The sequence below is a fragment of the Jaculus jaculus genome, chromosome 13, assembly GCF_020740685.1.
Source record: "Jaculus jaculus isolate mJacJac1 chromosome 13, mJacJac1.mat.Y.cur, whole genome shotgun sequence".
Taxonomy (NCBI): domain Eukaryota; kingdom Metazoa; phylum Chordata; class Mammalia; order Rodentia; family Dipodidae; genus Jaculus; species Jaculus jaculus.
In genome coordinates this window covers 71124033-71149581 of record NC_059114.1, presented here as the reverse complement: position 1 = coordinate 71149581, position 25549 = coordinate 71124033, and the positions used below count along the sequence as shown (strand labels likewise).

The following is a 25549-nucleotide window of genomic DNA, read 5'->3' as shown; positions in this document are numbered from 1 at the left end:
TTTCCTATATACTTGCCTTTTGATTCCTCTCAGGTATTTGTCCTACAGCATGAATAACACACACTGAAAACAAGTATTATTGGAACAAGTATTATTATTGGAGAATGATTATACTTAATAGCAAGGAGTAAGCCAACCTAAGTATTAAAACATGAACACAACTGAATAATATACGTGCTATTAAAAACAGAATGGAAATGCTCTGTGTGACACGCTCCACAAACACTAAGGCTAAAGAACAGCTATAGAAAGGTATGTTATCACTGAATAAAAAGAGAAGAGATAAAGAACATTTCACTGTGGGCTGGAGAGATGGCTTAGCGGTTAAGCGCTTGCCTGTGAAGCCTAAGGACCCCGGTTCGAGGCTCGGTTCCCCAGGTCCCACGTTAGCCAGATGCACAAGGGGGCACACGCGTCTGGAGTTCGTTTGCAGTGGCTGGAAGCCCTGGCGCGCCCATTCTCTCTCTCTCTCCCTCTATCTGTCTTTCTCTCTGTGTCTGTCACTCTCAAATAAATAAATAAAAATTTAAAAAAAAAAAAGAACATTTCACTGTGCTGATCTATAAGTGTAGGTGATTTCTAAAAGATGCATAGGAAATAGATAACAGTACTCTGCAAGGGGCCAAAACTGAGTAACAGGTGTCAAGAACAGGAGAAAGACTTTTTCTAACACCATCTTTCATTTGGAACCATTTCAAAGTGCCACTGACCCATAAGTAAAATAAAATCAGCATATCTTATTAATATCAAAACTGCTTAAAATTACCAAAATATGAAGTTCTAGAGGTATAAGAAACAAAGTTCAGCCAGGCGTGGTGGCACATGCCTTTAATCCCAGCACTCGGAAGGCAGAGGTAGGAGTATCACCATGAGTTCAAGGCCACCCTGAGACTACATAGTGAATTCCAGGTCAGCCTGGACCAGAGTGAGACCCTACCTCGAAAAACTAAGGAAAAAAAAAAAGAAAAGAAAAGAAACAAACAAAGTTCAAGAGGCAGCCAGGAGGGATTGTTTTTGAAACCTACAGCAATATTTCTCTAAGTGTGATCTGGGAACCACTGCAAACACAGGGAACTGGTTAACAATATACATCTCTGGAACTGAGTCAAGTGTCAGAAATTTTGGCATTCAGTTAAGGAAGCAAGGGCCTGGAATTTTCCACAAAATAAATCAGAATCTTTCTTGGGAGTGAAGGTTCAGGAATCTCCACTTTAACAAGTTCTCTAGGTGATGAAGGGACCATCTGAATAGTCCCAGCAAAGACAAGTGGCCAGATGCTCAGTTTAGCTCCATCACTCCAGTGCCCGTGTTTGGAAGATCTGACTGGAGCAAAGTTCAGTTAGAAGGCCCTGGCAGTCTTCCAGCATGTTGTCCAATTTGATAACTGCCCACACTGCAGACACTTACTGCATACCATGTGACAAAAGTATTATCTTCTCAGTGGCTACTGCAACCCAAGCCATACTGTCTTTTTTTTTTTGGTGGGGGGGGGGCAAAATCTAAAGCACTACTACCCAAAGTGTAGTGGTTTGATTCAGGTGTTCCCTATAAATTTATGTGTTCTGAATGCTAGGTCCCCAGCTAATGATATTTGGGAAATGAAGCTTCCTAGAGGCAATATATTGTTGGGGGTGGGCTTATGGGTATTATAGCCAGCTTCCCCTTGCCAGTATTTTGCACTCTCCTGCTGCTGTTGTCCACCTGATGTTGGCCAGAAGGTGATGTCCACCCTCTGCTCACGCCATCATTTTCCTCTGCTATCATGGAGCTTCCTCTCCAGTCTGTAAGACAAACTAAACCCTTGCCTCCCACAAGCTGTTCTTCGTCAGGTGTTTTCTGGCAATAATATGAAGCTGACTGTACTACCAAGCTAAGAACCAGTTAAGAAGGCAATAAGCAGGAATAATTTAATCCAATAATAAAGGTGAATTTATCTTATTAAATGAAGTTATTTTATCCTGTTATGAATTACTTTAGAAACAGAACTAAAAAGAGAAATCATGAAAGAGGACTGCCTCTGAGGTTGTAATTGAATGGAAAAGTGGGGACTACTTTTTTTAAATCTGATATCTATTAAATGACTCTTTTAAGTCTGACTAATAGGTATGTTTCTGGCATAAAAAAATCCTTCCCAAATCAGTTTGGTTTCATCTGAAAGGTCTAATCGGTAGCTGTCATGGACTGAAGAGATAGTTTACCAGTTAAGGTGCTTGCCAGCAAAGCTAAAGGACCCAGGTTTGATTCTCCAGTACCCACATAAAGCCAGATGCACAAGGTGGAGTTTGTCTGCAGTAGCTAGAGGCCCTGGCGCACTCATTCTATCTGTCCCCCTCCCCATCAATAAGTATTTTTAAAAATTTTTAAAAAGTTCTACCCCAACAGCTGAATATCTTATGACCAAAGTATATTGTAATAATAGCTTTATTAGCCTTTGCAAGATCATGAAACTTAGAAGCAAAATCCTTGACTGAAAGTCCTCTATCCCCAAGACAAGCCATGATCACTCAATGGGGAGAAAAAGACTTGAAAATAATGCCATGCAACCAGCATGAGTAAGTGAAAGTCAAACAAGGATATACTTCTATTTTATACATATCTCATCTACTAAATATTATTTCCTCTGATTTATACCTGTCTACCCAGTTAGAAACCCAGAAGGCTTCAGGTCAGAAAACTGCATTGACACTATGTCCTTCGTCTGTTATTTGCATTTTAATAAGTACCTCAATAAAAGCCCATTTTGCATAAAAAAATAACTAACATAAGAGAATTCTTCCACACAAAACCAAGTTACCATGACATGATAAACCTAACAGCCATGGTGCCAGAAATCAAAAGCAAGCATGTGGCCGTTCATCAAATTCACATCATTCATATGCTTTAAATACATTTTACCCCAACAATATATAAACAGAGTTTTTGTTCTTATCTAAACTACGTGATTACAGATTAGAATAACTGCACACAGCCCAGTGTTCTTTGGCTGTGTCTGATCTAGGCTACATCTAGTACCACTACAATGTATGCACTGGCTTTAACATAAACAAAACACATTCAATACCAGTAAGGAATGAATCTAGAAACACTGCAGCAACCGCGTCTAACCAAAATTGATCAGAAGTTGTACTTTACAGCCCAGCAGCTACACTTCAAAGCTTTCTTATTCTAACAGCATTACCTAGTAACAGACAAATATTTACTTTATTAGAGATTTCTCCACTTTAAACTAGAGTACATTAGGTAGTTGGAGTTTTAAAGACTTACTGATTTCCCTTACATTTTAAAGGGATATACCGATGGTGATCTAGCTCAGAGGCCAAAAAGTTCATCTCAATTGAGAAGCCACCCACTTTCCTAAGGCCTTGAAATTAATTTCACCTCTAGCCCAGCCCCTAGCATTTCACTTACTTGAAAGCTGACACTCCGACACAAGACAGACTTCACCCACAAGGCTCAAAGAAGTCAAACACACACACACACACACAGAGCAAGTTTCACCAGCGAAACAAAGCTCTGTCCATACTCTGTATTAAAGCCTTGAGTGACCATTTCCCCTTTTCCCTTTGTTTTCCTTGTTGTTGAGTGCACTGGCTTAAAGTTGGGACATGCTTCAATGAAAGGAAGTGAAGACTGTATATAAGCACGCATGGTATGTGACAATGTCTACAAGACAGACTTTCCGATACTAGGAGCATAACCTCAAGGACACACCCCTTTCCCAAAATAGAAAGTATTTTCATTTGATCCTACCTCGCTGCATTTACTCAGTAATACAAATGCAGTGACCCTAGCCTTGTGTGTAGTTTTCTTTAAATGCTGCAACTGTTTCCGTAACTGCTGCCTTCAACTATTTAGGGACTAGAAAACAAACTCGCACCCTGACTTCTCACCTGGCTCTCTTCAATTACCCTACCACGTAACAAACTCTAGCAGCTAAGCAAAGGTTCACAATTTCATTTTCATGTCTGTCAAAACACTGCCAAGTTTTTGGAATAGGCAATCTGTGCTTGCACACAAGGTAGACTAATAGGGGTTAGACAGAAATAATCCCATGCCCTTTGGGTGCTCCGTATCAACATTCGGGGACGTTCAATGGAGAGATTTTTCTGATTCTGTTTGTAACACTGGTCACTTTCCGTTTGCTAAGGTTGGTGGGGACAGAAAAATATCCCCCCCCAAAAAAAAAAAACGAGATCGAACTCAAGGTTAGACACACAGAGAACAGCATGCGCCCATAGCGCTATGTACTTAGCAAAGGCATTAACACATCAGAGGCACGAACTCCGTATCTCACCCGCTCCAGCTTTCCCTGCCCCTCTTCTGACCTTCCTCCATACCGACTTGACACGCATGCAGTCTCTAGTCCCGCTGCCCCCCTTGCTCTTCCGAGCACTGGACACTTGGTGTGGGAGCTCACTCCTGCACTCCCGCAGATCGCCGGGGAAGGGCTTCGCCCAGCCGCCCAGGCCTCCGCAGCCCGCCGCGAGTCAAGGGGGTGTGTCCGCGCCACCGCGGGCGCCCGGGCGTGCAGGCGAACGAGGGAGCTCTGCCCAGGGACGTCCGACCCTTCCCAGCGGCTGGAGGCGACCTCCCCCTCCGCCCCCGTGCATGCCCACCGCTCCACTCCCGGGGGGCCTGGAGGTCTTGCATTCCAGCGGGTCCCCGAAGCCACACCGCGGCGCAGCCCTAGGGACCGGCGGGCATCCCGGTGCCTGGCGGGAAGAGAGTCGCCAGGAGGGGTGCATCCCGGGGGGGGGGGCCTCAGCCACCCACCCAACACCCTCCACCCCACCCCATCGTCCCCCGCCAGGACCCACCAGCTGCTTCAGGTCCTCCTCGGAGAGCTCGGCGTAGCGGTAACGCTGCTGCTCGAACTCGTAGCGGGTGGTTTTGGCCACCACCACCACCCGCGAGGGGCGGAAGCCGCCTTCGGGGCGGCTGCCGCAGCCCGCCGCCAGCTCGCGAGGCTGCCCGTGTCCCAGGTGTCGCCGGCCACCGTCCCCGCCCAGCCGGGCCCTTGCACCGCCCGGGCCACCTCCCGCGCACGACCGCCGCAGAGCCGCCCGGCCGCCCGCCACGCGACGACAGCTGCCCAGCAGGAAGCCCCGGTAGCAAGTCATCGTCCGCGCAGGGCTGCCCGCCTGCGCTCCCCGCCGCCGCCGCCGCCGCCGCCGCCGCGAGTGCGCGCAGCCCCGCGGCCTTGAACTTCACGCCGGGCGCCGACAGGTTAATAATGGAGAGCCCGTGCGTGGCCCCGACGCGCGCGAGCAGGACGTGCTCACCACGTTGACGCGGGCGGGGACCGCCGGGCCGGTCGGGGAGTCGGGGGTGGGGGTGGGGAGGTGGGGGAGGACCCCACGCGGGGCGGGGGTGGGAGGCGGAGGGGCGGTGGGTTTTTGTTTGTTTATCTGCCTCCAGCAACGCCTGCGCAGTGGCCGCTACGCGGGGCCTCGCCACGCCTTCCTCTCCTACACCTCCCCTCCCCGCACGCGAACTCCCACCGGCCAATCAGAAGCCGCTGCGAATTGGGAGCCTGAGGGGATTGGTTGTGGACCCGGGAAGGGTTGGAATCCTATTGGCTGTTCGAGCTGCCTCCCGAGAAATCCAGCTGGAACTGGTCTGAAGCGGCGGTGGCGCGGGCCTAGCGGGCAGGGTGGTGTTTTGGGTTGTGTTTTTTTTTTTTTTTTTCCCTTATTTGAGCGGCAAGGCGGGAAAGCGAGTTCCCCGTGCATCCTCACGTGGGTTCTTTCAAGACCGCCTGGAAAGCTGGCCGCCGTGGCCTTTGGTGGCGTGAAGTGCGGGAGGTGGGAGGGAGCTGGTGGTGTCCATCGCTGGGGCATGGGTTCCTGGGACACTGACCCAAGTCCCGCTGCGTAATTTAGCCGGGCCTAGTGCAAAATGAAGAGAGGCCTTGCGGATGGCGAGATGGCTTCCAGAGCGAGCCCCAAGCCAATCGCAGAGAGCTAAACGGGGGGCATGTGTTTGCCGTTCTGAACCCCTCAGAGCATCAGCCCGCAGAGACACAGTGACCTCCGAGGAGCTGAAGGATGGCGGGTAGAGGAGGCTGGCCAAGTGGAGCACATCGGGATGAGATTAGGTTGGGAAACTAGATAGGACCAGACTGAAGGGTGAGGAATGTTCCCACTCTGTACTTTATCCTGTACAAGGCAATCAATAAAGGAAGGGGGAGTTCAAAGCACTGTTTGATGGCTATTGATCAGGGTTTGGAATGCTGCATAGACTGGGAAAAGGGAACGAAAGGACTGTCAGGCTGTTGCGCAATGGTTAGCACCTGGGCTAGCTAGCGTCAGAACACTGCGTGGGGGTGGGGACCTCTAATTCTAAAGGGAAGAGTCCAATGACAGTGCCCATCCTAGCTTTTAGTTACTACTGCCCGTTGGGTCCTCCAGCTTTGCACCCTCTGTCCTTTGTAGTCCTGGAACTACTAGTAAGTGGCTTTTGGACTTTGGGCATGTTACTTCATATTCCTGGGCCTATGAGCCCCTTATAAAATGAGGTTGATAATTTCTAGAGTGATTGCGAGGTTCTATCAAGTTCCAACGGATTTAGTGAATCTTGTGATTCTTAGCTAGCTCCCAGTGCTGGCATTCATTAACCCGTTCACTCTATTAGATTTTTTTTTTTTTTTTTTGGTGTGTGTCAGGTGGTGCACAACACAGGGCAATATGATAATTCTTTGCTTTGAAGTTTGTCACCGACCAGGGATTCTCATATAATTAGTCTTAACTTACTTCTTAACTTCTGTGGGAAATAACTGACGTGGACATCCTCAAGGTTCTTCCTGATTTTATTCTTTTAACACTTGATAGTTCGATAGATATTAGGACGTGAGAAGTCACAGATTGGGTACAGGTTTGAAGTCAAAGTGAATAGGAAAAATGTTAATTTGTTCATTTGACAGATGAAAAGTGACTATGCAGAGCCTGGGATCCAAGTGTATGAGTTTTATTTTGCATATGTGAAGTTTTTAGACATCTTAGCACTTCATAGAAAGTACTCAGTTTTTTATCTTTTCTGTTTCCAGCTACAGACATGCATTGGCATCTCAGTTGGGATATCCCTGTGAAACCTTAATTCTGAGTCCTTAAAAATCTTAAAAATATTACCCAAGTGTTCCTTGATATATCTTGAGTTCTCCTTACTGGATTTTCCTTGTAAGTATTTAAACATGTTCATGTTTATGATGTCATTAAAATTGAAAAAAATCATTTAATCCCCAGTTTGGGGGGATTTTTTTTTCTTTTGGTTCCAGTGGATGTCTGTCTGTCTGTCTGTCTCTCTCTCTCAATCTCAATCTGTGTGTGTGTGTGTGTGTGTGTGTGTGTGTGTGTGTGTGTAAGTCAGAGGACAACTTTCATATGTCAGTCCTCATCTTCCAGCTCTTTTGAGCTGAGGTCTCACATTCACCACTGCTTGCCACCAGGCTAGCTGGTCTCCTATCTTCTGGCAATTCTGTCTCCTCCTCTCTTCTTACCTACCCAGCAGTGTGTCTGGGATTACAAATGCTTACCTCAGCATCCAGGAGCTAGAGCTCCAAACTCAGGTACTCATGCTTGTGAGGCAAGCTCTTTATCCACTAAACCATCTGCCCTAGCCCATAACCCAAGTTTTTAAAAATGATGCTTATGTTCAGTATCCTTGGAGTTATGTGTTCATCAGTCCTTACCACATCCCTGCTACCTATTTGTTCATCGAACCTCTGTAATCTTCTTTGTGACATTTACTACTGCTATTTCCACAGTTACCAAATAACCAGAGTAAGAATCATAAGGCAGTTTTTTTTTGTTTGTTTGTTTGGTTGGTTTTTGAGGTAGGGTCTCACTCTAGCCCAGGCTGACCTGGAATTCACTATAGAATCTCAGGGTGGCCTCAAACTCACCTTGATCCTCCTACCTCTGCCTCCCAAGTGCTGGGATTAAAGGCATGCGCCACCACACCCGGCTTGGTAAGGCAGTTTTTATTTAGCATATTGCTTGGTCTTTGTATAACACTTGAAATCACTAGTAGTATTTGAACTCTTTCACTGTTTCCCAGCATACCAGCCCCTAATGGTGTTCTTTCTATTTCTCTGTCCCCATTGTAGGACCTTTCTAAGCCTAGCTCTAGGATCTGTCTGCCATTCTTCTTGTCTCTTCTTCCTTTCTGTTCATTCACCACCACATTCCACACTCCTGGGTGAGTACATTCAGTGTTGTGTAATAAAAAGAACTTGGGCCTTGAAATTAGACCTTGATTCAAATACCAGCTTTAATATTTATTAGCTTTGTAAACCTTGAGCTGGTTACTTAACATTTTGAAGCCTACTTCATTTATAAAATATAATATCCACCTCATAAACTAAGTAAATGTATAAATGCCTAGCTATACATTGCAAATTAGATCCTGGCTATATCACTCCTCCACAGGTCAAAGAACATCATGGAAGAGGGGGTGGGAAGAATCTAACAGCCAGAGAATGGGGAAGACTGCTATCTTCTAGACAGGACATGATCCTTACACTCAAAAATTCAAACCTGGGGCTGAAGAGATGACTTAGCGGTTAAGCACTTGCCTGTGAAGCCTAAGGACCCCGGTTCGAGGCTCGGTTCCCCATGTCCCACGTTAACCAGATGCACAAGGGGGCACAGGCATCTGGAGTTCGTTTGCAGAGGCTAGAAGCCCTGGCGCACCCATTCCCTCTCTCCCTCTATCTGTCTTTCTCTCTGTGTCTGTCGCTCTCAAATAAAAAAAAAAAAATTCAAACCTGTTGTGGTTTCCTGTACTACATTGAGCCTGTCAACCTTCCATCATTGGTGACAGGAGTTCATGAGACCTTACCTTACCCAGAGAGCTATTGGCAGTTAATAGTTACTGGGAGAGGGTAGTCATGTTGTTTAGTGGTGTAGCCATACTCCAGTAAATAAGCCCCCAGCCATGTTCATGCAAAAAGACCCTAATTTACCTCAGTGGGTCACACATAAACAAACAAACAAAAAAAGTAGGAAGGGAATAGCTGGAAAGAAGAAAGCATTTATGCCAGGTATGGTGGCCCACGCCTTTAATCCCAGCACTCGGGAGGCAGAGGTAGGTGGATTTCCGTGAGTTCGAGGCCACCCTGAGATTACATAGTGAATTTCAGGCCAGCCTGGGCTAGAGTGAGATCCTACCTTGAAGAGAAAAAAAAAAAGGTTTAACAGGAATTGGAGGAAGGAAGAGAGGGTAAAGGGTGGTGAATATGACAAGACAAGAATACATTATAGACATACATGAAATTGTCAAAAATAAAAAGATAAAGATTAGCCATTTTCCCTCTAAATGATTTCAGATCTTTAGCCCATACTTTCCTTCCTAAATGTCAAATACTTATTTCTAGCCTCCTATTGGATAATGTCTCTTGAACTTTAAATATAGTGCATTTAAATGAACACCAAATTATATTTGGACCAGGCACCCTGCCAGTTGCTAGGAGGGATTAAGTGGTAAGTCTCTGGCCTTAAAGATCCTAAAGCTGGGCTGGAGGGATTGCTCAGTGGTTAAGGCACTTGCCTGCAAAGCCTAATGACCCAAGTTCAGTTCCCCAGTACCCACATAAAGCAGATGCACAAGGTAGTGCATGCATCTGGGATTCTTTTTCAGAGGCTGGAGGCCCTAATTCATTCATTCATTCATTCATTCATTCGTATTCTCTCTCTCTTCTGGGCATGGTGGTGCACACCTTTAATCCCAGCATTCAGGAGGCAGAGATAGGATCTCTGTGAATTCAAGGCCAGCCTAAAACTACATAGTGAATTCCATGTCAGCCTGGGCTACAGCAAGACCCTACCTTAAAAAACAAATACTAAAATCTATATAATGATAAGAGTGTTTATAGGAATTTGGAGGATCAGGTTTTGGTTCAGCTAAGAATTAGGGAAGACTTCTGGGACTAGGAAAAAAATTGCCTTAGCAAATGCAGAGACAATGAAATAACAGTTCTGAATTCTTAGAAAACTTCAAGAGGTAGGCAATACTGGGAGATAAGATAATGGAAAAATGGGAAAAAAAATACCATGGGAAGTGTTAGATCCATGCTGAGGGAGTTTTTATTCTGTATACACTAGGAAATAATGAAAGGAGAAAATGACACAACTAACTTTGCAAAAATCATGAAGAGGAATCTCTTCAAAGAAACATAAGCAGTAATACCTGAAAAGATAAGCAACCATATTAAAAATCAGAAAAATACAAATTAATACTATAGTGCAATGTAACTTTTTGTCCACCAAATTGATAAAAACTAAGAAACTTTAGCAATACTCTAATTGTAAGAAAATTATAAAACCACTCAGGGGGCTGGAGAGATGGCTTAGTGGTTAAGCACTTGCCTGTGAAGCCAAAGGACTCCAGTTCGAGGCTCAATTCCCCAGGACCCACGTTAGGCAGATGCACAAGGAGGGGCGCATGCATCTGGAGTTCGTTTGCAATGGCTGGAGGCCCTGGCATGCCCATTCTCTCTGTCTCTTTTTCTCTTCCTCTTTCTCTCTCTGTCTGTTGCTCTCAAATAAATAAATAAAAATGAACAACAATGACACACACACAAAAAAAAAACATTCAGACCTTTTTTGGCTAGCCATTGAGCAATCAGTTCAGTTATACCTCCAGTACCACAATTTGCAAATGCTATCTAGAAATTTTAAATATCTTCTTGTATTCTTGTTTGCTAACTACAAGTCTGGTGTTAAAAATTAACCATTACAGCAGATACAATCTGACCATTGCAAAAAAGGAGAGAAAAAAACAACAACTGGTATTTATTGACTTAATATCAAGCTCACATACTCTCAAACGAAACAGAAATTTGTAATGTTACTGAACTTTAAACTTGAATCTCATCTATGAACCTAGCCAATAGTGATAGTCCCATCTCAAGCGAACTTAATTGTTCTCATGAATATTGGAAATATTATATATCACTGATATATACAACATGAAGGTTTAGAGAGGTCTTAAGTTGTGTCCCCAATTTCTAAAACCCCTCCACTCCACTCTTGCACATATGACTCTGAAAGAAATTTACTTTATGATATTCTTGGTCTCATATAGGATGTTTTCCTATGTATGTTTAATAAAGTACCTCTACAGTCTCAAAAGAAGAGCATCCAAAACATGCTGCAGGGGCTGGAGAGATGGCTTAACAGTTAAGGCATTTGCCTGCAAAGCCAGAGGACCCAGGGCTCACATAAGCCAGATGCCTAAGGGAATGCATGCATCTGGAGTTCATTTTCAGTGGCTGGAGGCCCTGGCATGCTCATTCTGTCTCTCTCCCCCTGTTTCTCTCTCACTCTCTCAAATAAATAAATAAGTAGTTTTTTTAATGCTACAAAGTTATTGAAATTGTAGTCTACATAAAAATAGAATTTTTCAAAGATTCGTTTGGGGCTAAGGAGATAGCTTAGTGAGTACTTTTTGCCTTACAGGCATAAGGACCTGAGTTTATTCCCCGGTACTCACAAAAAGCCAGGTATGGTGGCATGTACCTGTAATCCCAGCAATGGGGAGGTGGAGATAAGGATTCCTGGAGCTTGCCAGTTTAGCCTAACTGGTCAGTTCCAGGCCAGTAAGAGGGCAGTTCCTGTCCCAAAAAGAGGAGCATGACCATTCTTAAGAATGACATCCGGGCTGGAGAGATGGCTTAGCGGTTAAACGCTTGCCTGTGAAGCCTAAGGACCCCGGTTCGAGACTCAGTTCCCCAGGTCCCACGTTAGCCAGATGCACAAGGGGGCGCACGCGTCTGGAGTTCGTTTGCAGAGACTGGAAGCCCTGGCGCGCCCATTCTCTCTCTCTCCCTCTATCTGTCCTTCTCTCTGTGTCTGTCACTCTCAAATAAATAAATAAAAATTTAAAATAAAAAAAAAAAAGATTAAAGAATGACATCCAACATCATCCTCTGGTCTAACACACACACGTAGACACATACATATGTTCGTGTACAACACATGAACATACCCATACACATATGAACAAGCATATACACATGCAAAGAAAGATCCCTTTGGCTACATATGGTACGTTTGATATTTTAAAAAGGTCTGCATAGAGCTACATACACTAGAATGTTAATGCAGTTGCATAAGTAAAGCAAAGAACAGGTTATCATATTTGGCTTTTACACATACTTGTTTTGATACAGAGATGATTTAGATTTTGTGATTTCATTTAATAGCTTGTCCCATGAGTCAAACATACAAGATGCAATAGTTGTGAGCAGGTCAAGAACACACTTTCATAAAATAATTCAAACATGAATATAACCTTTTATATTAGAAATTCAAAGGCTCAAGTGAAATTATACATTTCTCAAAAGGTAGCATGATTTAATGCTTTGCAATTATTTTTTTAAAAATGGTTGGAAATTTAGTAAACTATTTGTTTCATAGCCAAACAATGTATGTCTAAAATATTTATCAAATCTATCAATTTATACCTTTAAAAATTATGTCCATCAATGTGATGGATAGTCCAAATTAGTTATCAAGTCTTATTCTAAATTAATATCTAAACATGATAGATTTGATCTACAGTCTGTTCCTTAAATTTTGTTATTTTTCATAATAATCGAAACATAAGAGAAAATGTTTACTCATGAGAATTTGTCTTAAATTTTTCTCTATTAATTCCAAGGGTTGAATAAAATCTTCTTGGTTAGGGTGGTTCGGTGGTTAGGGTGGTTCAGTATGTTAATATGGTGACCAGTCTTTCTGCAGATGTTGTCTGTTTACAGTAGATAGTGCTCATGAACAGGCAACCGACTGTCTGTGACTCCACTTAGAAGGATCTGTGATATAAATTTAAAAGGTTTCATTATACAATATTATATTTTGACTAGAGTTAATACCAAATGCAAATGAACATGAACAGCTTACTGCCAAGGAAGTGAAAGATAAGTGCATTTTTATTAACATTCAGAAATGTTGCTAATAATTTTAAACATGACATTTTCAGACAGTAAGTCTTTGTTTAATTCATGGGTAACAAATCCAAACAGTCAGACTTTTTGTAGTTTCCATAACATGTGAGCGTTTGGTTGCCATGCCTCCTGAAGAAGGTATTAAGTGAAAAGGGAGCAGTAGCAAAGTTATGGTTGCTTTATATTATTTGCATTGGCTAGGATAGTTGCATATCACTTCTTTCCTAAAATAAAATGGAAGTTTCATGAGTGATTGAGCTTTTCCACTTAATCTGTAATTTTTTTTTTTTTTTTGAGGTAGGGTCTCACTGTAGCTCAGGCTGACTGGAATTCACTGTCTAATCTCATGGTGGCCTCGAACTCATGGCAATCCTCCTATCTCTGCCTCCCAATTGCTGGGATTAAAGGCGGGCACCACCACGCCCGGCTAATCTGTAATTGTTAGTGAGTACCAATTCATTTTCTAATAGATTCAATTTTATTGTTGACAATATAGAAATGGTATAAAATTATTGATTTCATATGCTTCAGATAATAGTAAAGCATTCATTTAATAGATTTGCTAAAAGTAGCTAAAAATCATATCAGTTCCCTAGCTTACTGAATTAAACAGGCTGTGATCCTAATCTTCATGCTTTGAATATTTTCCTTTAGTTCCATTTTTAGTATTAGACAAGGTAAGAGCTATTATCTAGTACTACACATATTCTTGAATAAAGTCTTAAATTATGTGTGACTAAAGCAGCTTTAAGATTGTAAAATTATTAGAAGCAGGAAATGCTTATTACTATATTATCATTTTAAATTACTCAGTCCCCTATAGAACATAAGTCAAGGCTTTGTAAAATTATTACTTAAAATACTTGGATGGCTTTGTTAGAGTAACAACATTTATATACCTAAGTTAGCTCAGCTGACTAGTTCTTTGACACCCCTTTCCCACTACCACCAAATGATGAATATCCACACAGCAGGACAGGCACTAAAACAAAATTCTGTTTACTGCTGGCTCTATTTCAACCGTAGTTTATTTGGGAATCCCGACACAGTAAAAGAAACAGTCATTTTGTGGCCCTAGACAAAGGAAAACCTTGCACATAGAACTGTTCCAATCCAGTTATAAGCATTCAGACTTAAAACAGGCAATAATTAGGATTTCAAGCCAGATTTATATGGAGGTCTTATTAAAGGAATTTATAATTCCTCCTATTATAGTCAATAATAGACCAAGAACAAGTGAAAGTAAATCTGAATCATGGATAGTTTCAAGGTAGCAACATAATATGTTACATTATAAACATATTCTTATATGGAATGCCTAGGCACATGACCCCTGGGCATCACAATGACACTGACTTGGTAAAATCATAATGATGACCACTCATAGAAGACTGATTTTTCCAAACCACCACACCTCTGATCCAAACAGCCAGGGTTCTAACCACAATCTACTTTAAACAGGTCAGTTTCACTTTTGAAGTATCTAGTTACTATATTTAGATTGTGCTTAAAATTTCTTTTTTAAGCTTCTGACCTAAGAAAACAGAAATTATTTACCTGATCCATTTTTAGTGACTTGGATGAAGTCATCCTCTTCCTCATCACAGCTTTCACAGCTTAATTGCTGGAGCGCTGCAGTTTCTGATTGGCTTGCGGCTTGACTGACATCTTTCTGCTCACTGACACTCCGGAGGGCCACCAGACGATGGTGTATTGCAGCATATAGGTGGCCCGTGTCTTTGGCACTGGCCTTTGTGGGGAAAATTGAGTAGTTCACAGTATAAATATCATACCTTCAGATTGTTGATCTTTCACTATTCATAGGGAATTATATCACTTAAGTCTGGAATGTAGATCAGTGCTCACAGTCTTACAAATTAAGGGATAGCAAGCCAATTAATCTTGGACTAAACTATATTCTAAAGTGAATACTTTCATAAGAGGTCCCCAATTGGAACATTTTAAATTGAGAAAGTACAATTCTGTGCTTTAAGATTTCGGTTTGATCTAAATCCTTTTTTAAAATATATTGTATTTATTTATTTATTTGAGGAAAAGAAACAGGCAGAGAGAGAGGGGGGCATGCCAGGGCCTTCAGTCAGTGCAAACGAACTCCAAATGCATGTCCCATCTTGTACATCTGGCTTACATGGGTTCTGGAGAATCAAACCAGGATCCTTTGGCTTTGCAGGCAAATGCCTTAACCACTAAGCTGTCTCTCCAGTCCTGATCTAAATTCTACAAGATATTTCTTCCATTTTATATGAAAAAAAATTATAGAGTTAGAGACAAAAAAATCTTCAATTTCTTTTTCTTTATTATGCATCCCTCCAGGATACATTGCTTTGTGGTGAAGTAAAGCTTATTAGAGCAATCCGAGATCTGAGCTATTATGGTTGTCATTAATATCAAAATGAACATGAACTTGGGTTTTTATGCGACCCTTATGGTAACGATGCTAGTTATTTTTTCTGTTTTTATTAGCAAAAGCAGAGAGTACAGGTATGCACATTTCCTCCTTCCCCTTACAAGTGGGAAAACTGGTCTTGAAAAGATAACCATGGCTTGTCTAAGATGCAACCACTCAAAAAATAGCTGGTACTTAAATCCCATGTTTTGGTCAGTCAGGTCAGTTTGATTAATATATAAATTAAAGAACATAATAAAATAGAATTCTTTCATCTGCTGAAAGTTTTTTTTTGAAGAATAAGAAACTTTTTAATGACATGAAGGCACACATTTAATTGTTTTTCACAACCATTTTAGCTGTTGAATCTTCTCAGAAGCTTTGTAACACATATTATTATTGCCTTTAGTTTGCATGTGACTAATTCAGTCTATGGAAGACTAAGTAGTTTGCCTGAAGATCATCCAGTATATATGGTACAATACATATAGGGAATATATATATATAGCTTTTCTCCAATTTTGGAATATTAGTTTATCCAAAAATGAGATATCTTAGGGCAGGATGCATGTCTAAACATAAGATTCATATACATTTCATGTATACCTTACATATATAGCCTGTACATAATTTTATACAATATTTTTAGGGTGCTTGTGTTTGGACTGTAACTCATCTCATGAGATTAGATGTGGAATTTTCCATGTTGAGGCTAAGAAAGTTTTAGAGTTTGGATTTCCAATTTCTTGATCAGGAATGAGTGTGTGTGTGTGTGTGCGTGTGCGTGTGTAGTGAGAGAGAGAGAGTTTATAGTGGCCAAAATGTTAATAGCAATCAAAATGCATGATTTTTATTGCATTTGGTTGGCTAACAATTTAAGTCATCATGAGTGAGGCACTGAGCAGCATTCTAATCATTGTTAATAGATCCAGTCTCAACTTCTGTCATGCCGCCTTACCCACTCTAAAACCAGGGGCTATGGCCTGGTAGAGTGTCAAGTATTAGTTCCCTAAATAGTAACTAGGATCTTATTCTTGGTGGGGTTTTTTTGAGGTGGGGGGGGGGTTACTGGAAATTGAACTCTTCCTATAATTTTTTTTTAAATTTTTTTTTTAATTTTTTTACTTTATTTATTTGAGAGCGACAGACACAAAGACAGATAGAGGGAGAGAGAGAGAATGGGCGCGCCAGGGCTTCCAGCCTCTGCAAATGAACTCCAGATGCGTGCGCCCCCTTGTGCATCTGGCTAACGTGGGACCTGGGGAACCGAGCCTCGAACAGGGGTCCTTAGGCTTCACAGGCAAGCGCTTAACCGCTAAGCCATCTCTCCAGCCCATCTTCCTATAATTTTAATATTCAACACCACTTATACCCACCAATGTACTTGCATATAGTTAGTAAAAAATGCTTATCACTGGCCACACACTAATCTTTTACTCCATTACTGTGAAAGCCTGTTTACTTATGTTATCTATCACCTGCTGCCACAGTCCTTTGGGTGCTCAGTTTTCTCCAGTTTTCCAGGTCTCCGCCCATGGAAGAAACCTAGGGTGGTTTCTTTTTGGTGGGAGGAGAGGAGAGGGCTTTGTTCTGAGCAGTTCTCTTGGATCTGTATCTTGTACTTGAGGTCAAGCATTCTGGCTGCTGGGAACAGCTCAACTGTGTTCCCATCCTGTAACCTTGGAGATTTACTCATGTTCAGAATTGAAATGTGATTTTGGACTGTTTGCTATAACTCGCTAGCCCTGTGTTTTTCCATTCCTCGCTGGTTTCTTTGCTGGGATTTCAAAGCTTTCTCTGGGTTGCAGTAGAAGCAGCAGGCTTGGACTCTGCTGACTTCCTAACCGTACATTCACTCGGTAACTTAGCAAGATTGTGGACCTGATTTAAATAGCTGCGGGAAGAGGGCTGGCGAGCACTTGCTGGAGTGCTTACCTAGCATGCAGGAGGTCCTGGGTTCAGCTCCCCAGCACTGAATGTAACCTGGCATAGTGGCACACACCTGAAAGCCCAGCACTTGGGAGGTAGAAACAGGAGAATCAAGGGTTCACGGATATTCTCAGCTGTGGAGACTTCACGACCAGTGTGGGCTACTTGAGACGTTGTCTCAAAAAAAATTTTTTTTAAGAAAATAAAAAGAAAAAGACAAGTAGGTGGTAATATACAAATGTCCTGGAATGGATATCAATTGATAGATATAGACATTGGTATTTATTTCTGTATAATTCCATATAAAATTTGGTCTTGGGCTGGAGGGGTGGCTTAGCAGTTAAGGCATTTGCCTGCAAAGCCAAAGGACCCAGGTTTGATTTCCCAGAACCCACATTAGCCAGATGCACAAAGGGGTGCACACGTCTGGAGTTGGTTTGCAGTGGCTGGAGGACCTGGTGTGCCCATTCTCTCCTGCGCTCGCTCTCTCTCTCTCTCTCTCTCTCTCTCTCTCTCTGTCTCTCCCCCTCCCTCCTTCCCTCTTTCTCAGTCAAAAAAATAATTTTTTTTAAATTTTGGTCTTATATTACACTGTAAATAACCACAATAAAAGTCTGATTTCTTTGCCAATTATACAGATTATCATAACAAAATGAAAAAAACCACTAGGAATTGCAAGGAACAATTATTACCTTATTAGGATAATCATCACTGAAATTTGTCACTTACCTGTATTAAAAATACTTTGATGCCATAGTCTACTAAGTCAGTAGCTGTTATACGTAAATTTTTGTGGTTTGCTCTTTGAATCTGCATTTGGGCCCAGAGTTTGCTATTGAGGATCAGTCTCAGACTCCCTTGATTTCGCATAACTGTAATAAGGAGGTGAACATGTCAGATTGTACTTCTTGGAGCCTTAACCTTCAAAAAAGGAAAGAAAGAAAGAGGGAAAGAGGAAAGGAAAGGAAAGGAAAAAGAAAGCTTACCATTTGTGAAAACCAGGTAAATTTCATTGTTCTTCTTTAGTATGTTTTCACTATGAAGGTGAAGGATGATTATCTAATAACTTAGTGTTCAATAATATAATGAGTCATAAGTTTTACAACGTATGTATACAAACCTACTCATGTGTGTACAAAGAACAAGGTCCACAAAGTGTATTCTGTTGACAGGGACTATTTTGGGAAGATTGGCCTTCATATGATTTTATTTACTCTTTTTTAAAAAATATTTTATTTAGTTATTTACTTTTTAGAGAGAGACAATGGACACAACAGGGCCTCTAGCCACCGCAAATGAACTCCAGACACATGTGTCACCTTGTGTTTCTGGCTTATGTGGGTCCTTAGGCTTCACAGGGAAATGCCTTAACCAGTAAGCCATCTCTCAAGACCTTATTTACTTGTTTGATAAACCCATATTTTCTACAGTGAATCCATATTCCCTACAAGATGTAAAGAAAAGTAGTTTGAGGAGTTTGTTGGGGTGTTTTGTTTTTTTTTTTTCTTGGCAAGCAGTGAATTAACCAAGAGTAGAGAACAACCAGTACTGCCTTGGGAATATCACTTAGTCATGTTATTTAGCAACCTGTGTGTTCATTACAGAACTGAAAACACTGCTATTATTCTTTGGAACTACATTCTTTTCCTTGCCCACTTCCTGAACTTGGTATCTGAAATTCAACAAACATTCATGCACTTAGATCTGTATTCTATTTGTGGTATTTTTCAAAGCTTTGACCTCTTAAAAGTAGCAAAGAGGGGCTGAGGAGATGGCTCAGCAGTTAAGGCCCTTGCCTGCAAAGACAAAGGACCCAGGTTTGATTCCCCAGGACCCATGTAAGCCAGATGCACCAGGTGGCACATGCATCTGGAGTTGATTTGCAGTGGCTAGAGGCCCTGGCATGCCCATTTTCTTTCTTTCTCTCTCTCTGTCTGCTTCTCTCTCTCTCAAATAAATAAATCAAAATAAATAATTTTTAAGTGGCATAGGGTTCACCTCACCAGCTCTGTGCTTGCACTCACTTTTAGTTTGGACCTCTGAAAAAAGCTGAGTGTGCCCTTTGGAATACTAAACTTCTTGGATCTTTTGGTTTAACTGACTCCAAGTTTCTGATTATCCTTCTGTCTGCAAGGTTCCATAATCAAACATCTCTTTCCTTCATTTCAGCACCTACTGTGTGTATAATCCCAAGGATACATGATGAGACAGATGTTTTCTTTCTCCAACGCTTTTCAGTTTTATAAAATTATTTGCTTTGGGCTGGAGAGATGGCTTAGCAATTAGGCACTCGCTTGCAAAGCCAGAGAACCTACGTTCATCTCCCCAGGACCCACATAAGCCAGATGCACAAGGGAGTGTACACATCTGGAGTTTGTTTGCAGTGGCTGGAAGCCCTGGCACGCCCATTCTCTCTCCCTCTCTCCCTCTCTCTCTCTCTCTCCCGCCCTCCCTCCCTATTTCTGCATCTCTCTCTTTCAAATAAATAAAGAATAAAAAATTATTTGCTTCACATTCCTTCAGTGATAATGAGAGTACTATTGGGTGTGTGCTGGCCTCTGGCATAGATGCTGCATCATCTCTGTGTTCCTAGTCTCTGATAAAACCATGAGCCACAGTGATTCACATCTGAAATTAAAGCAGCTTGGACAGACCTTGGTTAAATCACTTGTCCCGCATCAGTCGGTCAGTGGTGGAGGCAGCACTGAAACCCTTAGTATATGTTAAGAATTTTTTTTTTTAAAGAAATGTTGTTTTTAGTAGTCTATATTGGTTTTGTAACACAGCTCCAGAAAGCAGTGGGTGCGCACAAGAGAAGTTTTACCCTGAGACATCATGGCTTTTGTAAGATTATTCCTTACTCAGTCTTGACTGAAGTGTTCCATGGTCACTGCTTGCCATGTCATTCAGTCTCAGAGTTCCTCTGCCCCTTTCAGTCCAGGATTCTGTTGTTTTGTTGAGTATAAAAATCTTGCAGTTAATCTAAATGACAATTACGTAAAATGTCAAATTTATAGAAAAAATTTCAGATTAAATTCTTTCCTGTGTTCTAACACTTTTATATCTGTCTTTTACCAGAATAATCTTTGATAATGGCTAATAAGCCAGATTTTGAAATTTACTTAACCTTAAAAAAAGATTTACAATATTTGGATAGTTTAAACATTAAAAACATATGCAAAGTAAAAATGGTTTCTAGCCCTTGTTCTCCATCTCTACATTCCAGTTCTGCAACAGGTAAGCACTATTATATTTTATATTATTCTCCCAGAGATGTTTGTAAGTATGTACATACCAGCTACATATATACGGTCTCAGTTTTTTATCAAAAAGAATACCAAAATCCTTTCTACCTTCTCACTTAATATGTCTTATATACACCAGCTTTTACAATAAAGTGTTATTTGATCTATGTGCTATTTGAAAATAAAGATCCACCTACCATTTACATGCAGACCACATTCAAACATAGAGTGAGACCTATGAGAACAACAACATACTGGGGATACAGGACCCCAAGTACAACTTAATAATCTCAAGTTCTCAAATACACTTGTATACAAGAACTACCAAGTCAGAGCTGGAGAGATGGCTTAGCACTTAAGGCATGTGCCTTCTGGGCCTGGATTATCTCACTTAGTATAATCCTTTTCAGATCCATCCATTTCCCTGCAAATTTCATAATTTTATTTTTTTTCTTTACCACTGAATAGAACAGCATTGTGTAAATGTACCACATCTTTATTATCCATTCATCTGTGGAGGGACATCTAGGCTGGTTCCATTTCCTAGCTACTGTGAATAGAGCAGCAATAAATATGGTTGTGTAAGTATCTCTAAGGTAGTGAGAAGAATCATTAGGATATATGCCTAGGAGTGCTATAGCTGGATCCTATGGTGCCTACAAAGCTAAAGAACCTTGGTTTGATTCCCCAGTACCCACATAAGCCAGATGCACAAGGTGGCACATGCATCTGGAGTTTATTTGCAGTGGCTGAAGGCCCTGGCATGCTCATTCTCTCCCTGTCTCTCTCTCTCAATCTCTCTCTCCCTCTTTCTCTCAAATAAATAAATAAAAATAAAAATATTTATATAAAACAAATTACAAAGACAGCCAAAAAGAATTACCAAGACAGTTTAAAAAATAGCATGCCAGGGCCTCATCCCTTGCACTCACTGTGATTAGGCTAACATTATATAATCTATGGACTATGCTACCAGACACACCTCAAGTAAAAGCACCAGGAAGAAAAGCACCCTGAATCATGGAGGAAACAAAGATGAATGGGGAGAGTTTGGGAGAAGAGCGTATGGAGAAAGGTAAAGGGAACTTCTTGCCTAATTAAAAAATGATGCTTATAGTGCCCTGAACCCACTCACTTCAAAGATGACACCGTGGAGCTGTTGAGTATACCTGGGTAATTGCTGATTTATACAAAATTCTAAATATTTTAAAAGAGTAATAAATCTTTTTATCTTAAACTGCAATCAAGTCATATTATGAACATTTTAAAGCCATCAGTATAAGAATTAATCATGTGAGTATCTCTGATTACAAAAGCAGGCATGAAAAGTTGTTCAAAGACAGGATCATAGCCCACCATACACACTTGCAGTTCCAGCACTCAGGAGGCTGAGGCTGAGGCAGGAAGTTCCTCAGCTAGCCATTTTTTTTTTCCTAAGAGGCCAGTATAAGTGGTTGAAAAATTAGCAAGCCACCTTCCTGAAAACTACACATGTAAAATGTAAGAAGATGACAAAATATTGTAAGCTCTGAAAACCTCCAACACTAGTCAGGCAACTTAGTTTTTATGAAAACTGTATTTCATTCTTCCACATGTTTAAAGATGACAGTAGTTTTAGTCCATATTTGCAAGCGATACCAGAAAAAGCAACGCGTAGGTAACATACAAACCTTTAACACATTATATTCTGCTTCTTCCCCTGTTAGGACATCAATTTTCTCCAGCAAGCATCTTCGGGATGGCCGGGGGAAAAAACCAGCAGCTGATTCAATTAGGGATATATTTTTAGCAGAGTCTGTTCCTAAGAGAAAAGTGGGAGAAAAGTGCATAAGTACCATTTCCTCTGTTGTGAAAGCACTTTGCTGCCCTGTTTAACATATGTCTTATTAAATTTTAAAAGAATCAGAGACAGCTTGAGTTTAGGTAAAACCACTTTATTGACTCCCATACAGCATTAAGCCAGCCACATTTTAAAGCCTGTGGTATGAAATAACTGTATGTTTTAGTCTGTACAAAAAAAAAATTGAAATACTAGATTAGTGGCATTTGAAATTTTATAAACACCAAGTAAATGTTATAAAGATAGAAGACAAAATAGTTAAATGCTCTACCAATGAAAGTGTCCTTACTTGAATATGAAGGGTTGATGGGAAATTTTGGAATGGACTTGAATGTTTTTCCCTTCGCATAGGAATCATTTTCAAGTTGAGTCTGGGTCAGCTTTTGAGTGTCCTAGGTGGGAAAAGATGTACATTATTTAACTGTCTCCATGTATATTTGCAGTAAGCCAAAAGATTTTTTTCAAAAGGTTTTATTTGTGCATGTCTGTGCATGCATGGTATATGAACATGTATGTCCATGCACTCCCATGCACATGTGTGCAAAGGCCAGAGAAGAATGTTGGGTATGCGCTTCTATTGCTTCTCCACCTTATTTTCCTGAGAGAGAGTCTCTCACTGCATCTGGAGCTGCCTTTCTGGGAAGGTGGGGTTCAGACTGGCCGTCCAGGGAGCTCTGGTGATTCTCCCGTCTCTGCCCCTCTCAGCACTGTGGTTAAAGGCATGCCTGGCAACATAGGTGCTGGGACTTGATCTCAGGCCCTTATACTTGTGCAGCAAGTGCTTTTATCCACTGAGCTATCTCCCTAGCCCCTTAATTTCAACATAGCACACAAACCCAGCTGCTGTGTTTTCATTTCACGCTTCCCTTGTGCTATAACAAGAGACCTCTGCTAATTGCCAGGAGGCCTTGGTTTTTATCCTCAAAAAACCTAGTTACCACCAGCCTACTTGTGATAAGATCTAGCCTCAGGAACAATGGGGAAGGTTCTAGTGGCACAAAAATAAATCATAGCTGTTCCATGCTCCCCCCGCAACATAACAGCGGGCGTGATCCCTAGGAGGTAACACTGTCATCTCTGTTTCAAGTACTCTCAGAAACTAACTCTTGCTTAACTTCCCCACTTCCTGGGGAGAAAAGTTACCTAGAAGGCCTCACTAGATATCTCAGAGGATACTTGTATGAGAAGAATCCTGTGGTGGTTTGAATAGATGGCCGCCAATATATTCAGTTTTTTATTTGTTTGTAGTTTGCATCTGCAGCCACCTGGCTAGAGGGAGTGTCACTGGGTGAATCTTAAGGTGTGGTGGTGGGTTTCAGATTTCAACCTAAAGTGCAAAGTGTGCCTAGCTGGAGTTCCTGAAGTGTGCTGTGGCCTTTGACTTTTAGGCTTGTACTTCTCTCTCTCTGCTTGGTTAGGCCAAAAGGCAGGCCAGCTTCCTCTGCTATTTATGGAACTTCCCCTGGATCTGTAAGCTTCAATAAATATCCCTTCCTCCATAACTGTGCCTGGTCAGGAAGTTCATCTCAGCGAACCTAAAGCTGCCTGCTACAAATCCTCATTATTCTTTTCAGATAATTTTTCCAGCAATCACTTCCAAGGCTCATGTGGAAGTTTGAAAGGATGTCCCCCAACAAATTTAGGAGTTTTGTTTCTGTTTTTGTATTTTTGTTTTTATTTTGAGAGAGAGAGAGAGTGGGCACACCAAGACCTTCAGCCTGCGGTGAATGAACTCTAGACACATGCACCCCCTTGTGCACATGTGCAATGTTGTGCGCTTGAGTCACTGTTCATCTGGCCATGTGGGACCTGGAGATTTGCACATGAGTTCTTAAGCTTTGCAGATTGCAGATAAGCACCTTAACCATTAAGGCATCTCTCCAGCCCAAGAGTCAGGAGTTTTATTACAGCTTGTAACTTGGTGTCAATGTGGGCCAATCCTAGGGTCCCGCCCTAAGGTGTGTTTGGAGGTGGATCTGGAATTCCAGCCTAATGTTTGTGGAGATCAGCATAAGTTCTGCTGGGTTCCTGGAGTGTGCTTGTTTATGGTGCTGGTGGTGGTATTTCTCTCTGCATGGACCCATGCAAGGGGGCCAGCTCCTTCTGACATTATGGAACTTCCACTGGATTGGTAAGTTTTCATAAATCCTGTTCCTCCCATAAGCTGTGTCTGGTTTGGAAGTCCATCCCAGCAATGTGAAGCTGATGTGATGAAAACCTGTGTAAAGACGAACGTCCGTGTTACTGACGAGCACGGACAGCCTGCTGCATGATGGAAAAATGTAACAGTGACACTTGAGAACTCACGTTCTGTCTTTCCTTCATGTGCTCAACAGTTTCACATTACTTAAGTGGAAATGAAGATACTGTGAGGGCTGGCGAGATGGCTTAGTGGTTAAGCGCTTGCCTGTGAATCCTAAGGACCCCGGTTCGAGGCTTGATTCCCCAGGACCCACGTTAGCCAGATGCACAAGGGGGCACATGCGTCTGGAGTTCGTTTGCAGTGGCTGGAGGCCCTGGCACTCCCACTCTGCTCCCTCTCTCTCTCTCTCTCTCTCTCTCTGCCTCTTTCTCTCTCTGTCTGTTGCTCTCAAATAAATAAATAAAAATTTTATAAAAAAGATACTCTCTGAAATTGGTAGGGAAGAGCATAATCATTGTCATTTTAAGGAAAACAGAAGATCAGACTCAGAAAGTTTAATGACTCACTGTAAAAGCACATGGTTAACTAATAGGTAAAGAATGTGCCCTGGCCCCAAGACCATCACAAGGTCACAGTCTTACAAGATTAATTGAAAGAAAAATACAGGATATCATTGTAGTTCTGGTATCCTTAGGATACTACTAAGTGAAAGAAATAGGATGGTCCAGTCCTTCTACAAGTCAGATTTTAAAATGTTCATAGGAAATGATCACAAGTGCTTTCTCGAATGAAGCTACTGTGGCCCTGGCTGTAGTTCATTTGTGTAGGTAGGTATCTCTCTATAAGCCCCTCTAGACCACTGTAAGTCTCATTTAGCCTCATCTAACTATTTAGATGAATTTCAAGCCTCATGCATTAGTATCAACACCTGGACTCACTCATAGAGATTCTGACCTAATGGGTCTGGGGACTTCAACTCCCTTACTAATTCTCATTTTATGGGTAACCCTGACAAGCTGGCCAAATTGGGCCTGTCTCA

The 25549-nt window shown here is 41.7% G+C and overlaps 2 protein-coding genes across 7 annotated transcripts in view; both read right to left on the bottom strand.

Moving 5' to 3' along the window:
- Nadk2 (NAD kinase 2, mitochondrial) overlaps positions 1-5320 on the bottom strand; it is a 45479-nt gene extending 40159 nt beyond the window's left edge. For 3 of the 6 annotated variants that reach the window (XM_004652596.2, XM_045132895.1, XM_045132896.1), the window contains exon 1: positions 4818-5120. In XM_004652596.2, coding sequence (XP_004652653.2) covers positions 4818-5120 — 303 coding nt within the window. Of the gene's footprint in view, positions 1-4294; positions 4434-4616; positions 4636-4817; positions 5121-5282 lie in introns of those variants that run through there. The other 3 variants (XM_045132898.1, XM_045132899.1, XM_045132897.1) reach the window with 3 other exon arrangements.
- A 6789-nt stretch (positions 5321-12109) lies between these two features.
- Ranbp3l (RAN binding protein 3 like) overlaps positions 12110-25549 on the bottom strand; it is a 31054-nt gene continuing 17614 nt past the window's right edge. The window contains exons 10-15 of the mRNA XM_045132158.1: positions 22657-22759; positions 22198-22328; positions 20144-20264; positions 18012-18154; positions 14504-14696; positions 12110-12814 (exon numbers count right to left, since the gene is read on the bottom strand). Coding sequence (XP_044988093.1) covers positions 12771-12814; positions 14504-14696; positions 18012-18154; positions 20144-20264; positions 22198-22328; positions 22657-22759 — 735 coding nt within the window. The 3' untranslated portion in view covers positions 12110-12770. The remainder of the gene's footprint in view (positions 12815-14503; positions 14697-18011; positions 18155-20143; positions 20265-22197; positions 22329-22656; positions 22760-25549) is intronic.